The sequence below is a fragment of the Nannospalax galili genome, unplaced genomic scaffold (assembly GCF_000622305.1).
Source record: "Nannospalax galili isolate Female #2095 unplaced genomic scaffold, S.galili_v1.0 scaffold290, whole genome shotgun sequence".
Classification (NCBI taxonomy): Eukaryota; Metazoa; Chordata; class Mammalia; order Rodentia; family Spalacidae; genus Nannospalax; species Nannospalax galili.
Window position 1 is genome coordinate 7456686 of NW_008331486.1, and position 8732 is coordinate 7465417.

The 8732-nt window shown below is 50.5% G+C and overlaps 1 protein-coding gene across 1 annotated transcript in view; it reads left to right on the forward strand.

Annotated features, from left to right (window-relative positions):
- Positions 1 to 3718: 3718 nt before the first annotated feature.
- Positions 3719 to 8732, forward strand: part of Ptges (prostaglandin E synthase) — a 12605-nt gene continuing 7591 nt past the window's right edge. Inside the window, exons 1-2 of the mRNA XM_008825930.3 lie at positions 3719 to 3911; positions 5998 to 6080. Of these exons, the coding sequence (XP_008824152.1) occupies positions 3783 to 3911; positions 5998 to 6080 (212 nt within the window). The 5' untranslated portion in view covers positions 3719 to 3782. The remainder of the gene's footprint in view (positions 3912 to 5997; positions 6081 to 8732) is intronic.

An 8732-nucleotide genomic window follows, 5' to 3' on the forward strand; every position in this document is an offset into this window, starting at 1 on the left:
TCCTGCTCTGTCACTTCTGCCTCATCCCTTTGAGTCAGGGTCTCTCACTGAACCTGAGCCAGGCTAGTGGCCAGCCAGCCCCAGTGATCCTCCTGCTCCTGTCCTACACAGTGCTGGGTTACAGGCAGGCCCAGCCCTGCCCAGCTTTTACGTGAGTGCTGAGGATTTGAACTCAGGTCCTCGTGCTTACACAGCAAGTGCTCTTACCACTGAGCCATCTCGCCAGCCTCCTCCTTCTTTAAGTTTTGTCTTTTGTTTTGAGTCAAGGTCTCACTATATATAGCCCTGACTGGCCTGGAACTCGCTATGTAGACCAGGCTAAGCTCAAACTCACAGAGATCCTCCTGAGCGCTGGGATTAAAGGTGGGCACTACCACACCCTGTGCCTTTTTCTTTTTTTTTTTCCCCCCCTTTGGTCTTTTTGATACAGGGTCTCCCTGTAGCCCCAGCTGGCCTGGATTTGCTATGGAGACCAGGCTGGCCCTGAACTCACAGAGATCTGCCTGCCTCTGCCTCCTGAGTGCTGGTATTAAAGGTGTGTGCCACCACACCTGGCTAACCCTTCATTTTTTAAAGACAAGTTTTCATGCAGTTCAGGATGGCCTCAAACTCAACATGTGCTGAGGCTGACCTTGAACTTCTGATTCTTCTACCTCGGCCTCCAGAATGCCGGGCTTACAGGTGTGTGCCATCATGACTGACTTTTTGTGTATGGTTTGTGTATAAGAGAAGTGGGGCCACATTCACGATGTAGAGGTCAGAGAACAACTTTCTGGCCTCAATTCTTTCCTGTACCTTTATGTAGATTCTAGGAATCAACTTGGGTTGTCGGGCTTTCTTTGCAAGTGCTTTATCCATTAACCCATTTCCACAGTCCTTGGGCTTGTTTTTTTTGTTTTTTTAATTTTTTGTTTTTAATTAATTAATTAATTAATTTTAGTCTTTTTGAGACAGGGTCTCCCTGTAGCCCCAGCTGTCCTGGAACTCACTATGTAGACCAGGCTGGCCTTGAACTCACAGAGATGCACCTGCCTCTGCCTCCCAAGAGCTGGGACGCCCAGCTGGTTTCTTGACTTTTGAGATAAGGATCTTGTTTGTATTCCCAGCTGATCTGGTACTCACTAGACTAAACTGGCCTCAAATTCAAGGTAATCTTCATGCCTTAGCTTCCTGAGTGCTGGGATTCCAGGTGTGTCCACCATACACAGCAAAATGGGGGTTTTCTTTTTTGAAGGGAGGGAGATGAAGGGATTTGAAACAAGGTGTCACAACATAGCCCAGGCTGACTTGGCTTCTCTCCCTATGAAGCAGAGGTTGGCCAAAAACTTAGGGCAATTTTCCTGCCTCAGCCTCCCATCCACTGGGGTTGAGGCCTGGCTCTGGCACTGAGCCATTTGACAAGGCAGATGGCTACCTACAGCAGATCCTCAGAGCCAGGGCAAGGTGGCTTCTGTTCTCAGCAAACAGGGCACTTGCCCAGCTCTCCCAACCCGCAACCAGAGATAAAACATGCTTTGTGACAACCTGTAACCGCCAAACCTGTCCCTGGGAGTGACCTATCTTTATCTAGTGGGGCTAAGCCTGGTCTCCTGACCCTGTGCTCTGGAAATATAAGCATCCCCTTATCAAGCACATCTTTTGTCTAGATTGTAAATGGGTAAAAGGTTTTCAAGCAGGGACTGGAAAGATGGCTCAGCAGTTAAGAGCACTGGTTGTCTTTTTGAGACAGGGTCTCCCTGTAGCCCCAGCTGGCCTGACACTCACTATGTAGACCAGACTAGCCTCTGGTCTCACAGAGATCCACCTGCCTCTGCCTCCTGAGTGCTGGAACTAAAGGTATGTACCACCATGCCTGGCTGTAAAATATTTTTAAAAAAGAAGTCCTCAAACAGGAAGGACTGTCCCTTCTGTCATCTAGATAGGAAGGAGGGATGGTAGAGAGAGAGATTCTGGGAGGGAGATGGCTCTGTTGATCAAGTGCTTACCAGGCAAGCATGAGTACCTGAGTTCCTATCCTCGGAACCCAAATAAAAAGCTAGATGTGGAGGTGTGCACCTGTGACCCCAGTGCTGACAAGTCGGTGACAGGTGGCTCCCTGGAGCGCACTGGCCAGCCAGGCTAGATGAATTGATGAGCTCCTGCTTCTGTGAGAAGCCCTGACTCAAAAAGTAACATGGCCGAAGGGCTGGAGAGATGGCTTAGTGGTTATGCTCACATACTGGTGTAGCGTAGGACTCAGGTTTAGTTCCCAGCACCCACTTTGGGCAGTTCACAACTGCAGAATAAAGGGATCCAACAACCTCTTCTGAACTCCATGGGCACCTACTCATGCACATAGACACACACATATACACGTAATTAAAAATACTAAAAATAAACCTTCTTTAAAAAAGTGATATTGGGCGTGGTGGCGCATGCCTTTAATCCCAGCACTCAGGAGACAGAGGTAGGCGGATCTCTGTGAGTTCAAGGCCAGCCTGGTCTACATAGTGAGTTCCAGGACAGCTGGGGCTACAGGGAGACCCTGTCTCAAAAAGACCAAAAGGGAGGGAAAAAAAAAGCAACATGGCTGGGCCAGGAAGATGGCTCAGCGGGCCAAGCCTGATGATCTGACTTTGATCCCTGGGACTCACATGATAGAAAGAATGAACTAACTCCAGCGAGTTGTCCTCTGACCTCCACACACATACTGTGGCACACACACACAATCAATCAATCATCAATCAATCATTCAACCAACCAGCTAGGCAGCGAGTTGTCCTCTGACCTCCACACACATACTGTGGCACACACACACACACAATCAATCAATCATCAATCAATCATTCAACCAACCAGCTAGTCAGTAAATGCAATTAAAAAAAGAAACTGGGGCTGGAGAGATGGCTCAGCGGCCAAGAATACCGGCTATTCTTGCAGAAGACCTGGGTTCGAATCCCAGCACCCACATGGCAGCTAACAACTGTCCATAACTCCAGTTCCAGGGGATCCGACAGCCTCTTCTGGTGTCCACAGACATTGCACAACATGGGTGCACTTACCTACATGCAGGCAATACACACATGCACATAAAAAATAAAAGTAATGAAATATTTGAAAAAAAGAAGAAACTGAAAAAGAATATGGACAGCAATGGAGGAAGTCACCTGACATAGGCTGCTGGTCTCCACATGCAGGTGCGAACATGTGCTCCTCCCACACCCACACAAATGCACGTGCCCACATGAACAGGTACACATAAAAACAGTCTGAATTGGGAACTGGGTCTCTGTGCTCCTGCTAGTGGCTTCTGGAAGAATCTCTCTCCTCACCTGCCGACTTAACAGAGGCAAACCTGCCTGATGGTTGAGGGTCCAGCACGTGGAGCCTGGGCCTAAGCACAGGTGCTTGGTTCTTGGGCCGGCTACCTGCCCTGACCCTTTGGAAGGTGGGCACGGGATCAGTGACATGCTCCACAGACCGAGGCCTGCCACCCGGTGTTGTAGATGAGCAAACAGGTTTGAAACAGATTTGTAAGTCTGATGCTTTGTCGGAGAAGGAAAGGTCCAGAGGCAGGACTGGAGTGGGGACATTTCCAAGTCTCTGTTCTGCACCTCGGGCAGAGAAGTCTCTGGTTTCCGTCTTCACTTAGCAGTAGGGGCTGTGGGCGGGGGAGTGGGTGGGGGCCCGACTGCAGGCCTCCTCCTCCAGGCTAGGCCCGCCTCCTGCTCCTCTCCCTAGGCTGCAGTGGGGCGGTCACACCCACAGTCGTGCTGTCCCGGAGATCAAGCAGGCTGGCTGCGATGCCGTCCCTCAGCCTGGCGATGGCCAGCAGCCAGGTGCTCCCCGCCTTCCTGCTCTGTAGCACGCTGCTGGTCCTCAAGATGTACGCGGTGGCTGTCATCACGGGCTACACTAGGTTGCGGAAGAAGGTATGTGCCATGGAGTGGGGGAGTCAGCAAGCACCCAGGGGGCTTTTTCCCTGCAAAGAAAGTATGGGAACTGAGGTGGCCAAGTTGTGTGGGGTCAGAGTGTGTGAGAGCTGGTCGGAGTGCCCCGCAGCCCTGCTGGATGCTGGCTTGGGCTTCGGCTCCCTCACCCTCTTCGTGCACTACGGTCCCCGGGTGAGGAGCATGGGATCTGACCATGCAAAGTCTCCTGACCTGGCAGCTTCCCAGCAGGAAGATCTCATATCTGGGTAAAGTGGGAACAGGCCAAACAGGAGCCCAAGAAGTCAGTGGAAATTCCCAGCTCCCCGTGGATGGTGCGTACAGACCCGCAGGGAGGCTAGGTCTCAACAAGGAGTGCTCACAGCAGACACTCCCCCATCCCGGTCCTTGCATTGAAATGGCAGTAAAAGGGCCTAGACGGAGCCAGAGCAAGCAGCTGGGGCACCTTGACCCGGTCCTCACGCACTGAATGGCTGTCAACAAAGCTGGAGCCATGCTGGAAGCTTCCAGAACACAGCTCAGCCTGAGGCACCTGTTGCTTAGAGGAGTGCTTCCTGGGAACTGTACTTTGTCCAGCTCTAAGGAAGGCAGGATGGAGTGTGGGCCCCTGGGCCAGAGTTCCAGCTAGGTCCATTCAGCTCCTGGGCAGGTACTGACAGGATTAAAGGCAGGGTAGAGCTGGGGACAGGAAACCTGGAGGCCACCACATACTGATCTTTTCTGATTCTGCTTAGGCCTGCCCTGGGATGTAGGACACAGGCACCAGGCAGGCACAGCTGCATTCTCTTGTGTTTTGCCCTGCTGGGGCCCCAAAGCTGACCACTAAATTGGACACATGCCTTGTGGAGAGTCCAGTGTCCCCTTTGAACTTGAGTGTCTGGCCCCAGAGCCCTGGCCTGTCTTCCTCCTGGCCACCTTTCTCCTAAATCAGAGATGGAGGGCTTTCTTCTCTGAGGTCTCTCTGTGCTTACTGTCAGCCAGGAGGAGGCGTCAGGGGAGCATCTCCACTAGAAAGGATGGATGCAAGGTCAGGGTCCTCCCCTCTACCAGCCTGGGAACCTCAGGCAGACTGGAAGCTCAGCCCTCTGTGCACCTGGGATCGCAACCTCAGTGTCAGGGGACATCAGTGGTAAATGCTGCACCCGCACTGGTCCTTAGGACTTACCTTAAGGCAGCCACAGGTCTCTCTTCCTGGGAATTCCTGTGGAAGCCTGGGGCCCTTGCTGTACCAAAATGGCTTCCAACTTCCAGACACAGCTGACTCCTGGGGCTTTTCTCCCTGCAGTTTCATCCCAGACTGGCTATGAGGTCCTTTGAAAGGGGTCACACAGCTGGGCCATCAGAGTTGGTGACTTGCTGACTTAAGAGCCAGCTGGGATGGGGGCCAGCACGCCTTTGATCTCAGGACTTGAGAGACAGAGGCAGGTGGATCTCTGTGAGTTCGAAGCCAGCCTGGTCTACATAGTAAGTTCCAGGCCAGCTGGGGCTAGAGAGGAAATCCTGTCTCAAAAAACCCCCCTCCAAAATGAAAAAAAAAAAGAGAGCCAGCTGGGAGGAATTCTGGGTGTGTTCCTATCCATCCCTTCAATGGCATGGGGTAGGGCTGCATTTGCCTCCAGGGAAGGGCAGGAGCAGGCCCACTGGCAGCCAGACGCTCTCAAGACTGTCAAAAGTTAAGCCCTGGGTTCACCGCTGGGTGAGCAGTTTATAAAACCTGATTCAGGCCTCAGTGAGGGGTTGAAGGGGTGGCTTTGCCTGGGTCCCAACAGGGAATGATGTGGCGTTGAGTCATAGGCAGGGGCCCTCCAAGACCAGAGTCTGACCTTGGGCCTCTGCTCGCTCTCCCCCTAGAGCAGTGTCCTCCTCCTTTGCTGTGGCTCAGGGGCTCGGATTCCCTTCGTCCTGAGTCTAGATGGGGAAGTCGAGGTACAGGGAAGCTCAGAAGCCTACAGACTTTGGTATTGGTATGGAGCTGAATGGCCACTGGGAACCCTGTCCTCACACGAGCGCAGACTCGGTGCCCTGACATCCTTCTCACGGAAGGTGACTCTCAGATGATGTGTTTCAGGCTTTTGCCAACCCTGAGGATGCCCTAAAACGTGGAGGCCTCCAGTACTACAGGAGTGACCCGGATGTGGAGCGCTGCCTCAGGTGAGTACCGACTGGCCTGAGGTGTGGCCACAGAGATGACTGCTACCTGTCCGTTTGGAACTTTTGAACACTGGGGGACACTGAGGGGGCCTGAGGGTCTTTGTGAGTGTGATTGAACTCAGATTCTCTTTATTTATTCATTACATTAGTCTTAGAAAAATAAACCATGACTCAGAATTACAAAGTTACTTCAAGGGTGGTGGTACACACCTGTAATCCCAGTACCTGGGAATTACAGGCAGGAGGATCACTAAAAATTCAAGTCCAAGCTGGGCGTGGTGGTACACACCTTTAATCCCAGCACTCGGGAGGCAGAGGCAGGCGGATCTCTGTGAGTTCAAGGCCAGCCTGGTTTACATAGTGAGTTCTAGGCCAGCTGGGACTACAGGGAGACCCTATCTCCAAAAGACCAAAAAGAAAAAGAAAAAGAAAAAAAAAAGAATTCAAGTCCAGCCTGAGCTACAGGATGAGATCCAGGTCGGCCTAGACTGTAGAGTGAGATTCATTTGAAATAAACACGAGCCAGGCAAGATGGCTCAGGCCTGTGATCCCAGCCCTTGGAAGGTCAAGGCAGGAGTGTCAGGAGTTCAAGACCAGCCTCTGCTATATAAGCGAGTTCAAGAGCAGCTTGAGCTATGTGTGTCCCTGTCTCAACACCCCATACCCATGCGAAAATAAATAAATTAATTAAATAAATACAAAAGGTATTCAGTGAAAATCTAGTCCATCTCACCTCTGACTACAGGCCAGGGGCCAGGGCTGTGACAAGGGTTCCAGGGTCATCTTCCCCTGGAGATTCTGCACTTAGAGAAGAGTTACCGTTGTCCTGACGCTCTGAGCTGAGCTGTTTCTGTGCCAGACATGATTCCTACCTTGTGCTGTAGAGTTTTCATGCTTGCTCTGATGAACAGGTAGACCAGGCTATCCTACCAGTTTCCTCTTCGGGCACTGAGCTGTTCTCACCCTGGCTCTGTTATGGACAGAGCGCAGCGGTACCTCATTCATCTACTTTGTGAGAATGTGAACAGAATGATATGATGTGGCCAAGAGCAAGGTGTGTGGTCCCATGTGCCCAGATCTCCCTCCGGTGCAGTGTGACTCTGTCTGCCAGCTCAGGGTATGTGCGGACTTTTGGGTCAATCCCTGCTAGGATGAAAGGTAAAAATGTCTAATGTGGTTTTGTGTGAAAATGGTCATTTTTTTCATATGGTTAACACCCTCCCAGCATAATGTTAAGATCAGTGTTTCCGGGGCTAGAGAGATGGCTCAGCAGTTATGTGCCCTGGCTGTTCTTGCCGAGGATCCGGGTTAGATTCCCAGCACCCACATGGTGGCTAACAACCGTCTGTATCTCTAGTTCCAGGGGGCTCACCGCCCTCTTTTGATCTCACTTGGCATTGCACGACATGGGTGCACTAACACACCTGCAGGCAATACACTCATACACATAAAATAAAATAAAAATAATAAATAGCCGGGCATGGTGGCACACACGTGTGGTCCCAGCACTTGGGAGGCAGAGGCAGGTGGATCTCTGAGTTCAAGGCCAGCCTAGTCTACATAGTGAGTTCCAAGACGCTAGGGCTACAAGGAGACCCTGTCTCAAAAAGACAAAATAATAATAATAAAATTTTTAAAAACTTAAAAAAAAAATCAATGTTTCTTATGAAAAAAATCAGAATTAAGGCCAGATGTAGTGGCACACACCTTTAATCCCAGCACTCAGGAGGCAGAGGCAGTTGAGTCTCTGTGAGTTCCGTGGCTGCATAATGAAACCCTGTCTTAAAAAAAGAAAAAGAAAAATTGGAATTACTCACTGTGGACAGTTGTGTCCTATGGACGATACACAGAAGCAAAGAGGGTGTCTGCTTGGCCCCATCCGTGTTGCTGTCACCACTGTTCTTCCTCTCTGTCTTCTGTGCTGAAATAGTGCATTAAATCAAGCAACCAATAGGTAGGTCCAGTTTGGGGTCCTAATCTTTCTATTACTAGTTTTTTTTTTTTATGTGTATGAATGTATTGCCTGCATGTGTATAAGCGCACCCGTATCATGCAGTGCCTGTGGAGGTCAGGATCCCCTGAAACTGGAGTTAAGGACAGTTCTTAGCCTCCATGTGGGAGCTGGGAATTGAACCCGGGCCTTCTGCAAGAGCAGCCAGTGCTCTTAACTGATAAGCCATGTCTCTAGCCCCTGGGGTTCTGATCTTGTTTGGTGAACATCATCTCATGAGCATCTTCCACAATAGTAAATGTTACTTTAAAATGAGTCTTGAGAGGCAGAGGCAAGTAGCTTTCTGTAAAATCAAGGCCAACCTAGTCTGCATATTGAGTTCCAGGCCAGCTGGGGCTAACAGGTAGACACCTTGTCTTTAAAAAAAAAAAAAAAATTTTGGGCCAGCAAGATGGATCAGTGGGTCAGGGTACTTGCCACCAAGTCTGATGACCTGAGTTTGATCCCTGGGACCCACATAGTGGAAGGAGAGAACCAACTCTCACAAGCCTTTGGCCTCCACATATCAGTGCTTTCATGTGCCTGCACACACACACACACACACACACACACACACACACACACACCCCAATAAATAAACATAATTTTTTTTAATTTTTACAAAAACTTTATTGAGAATTTCACACATGCATATAAGGTGT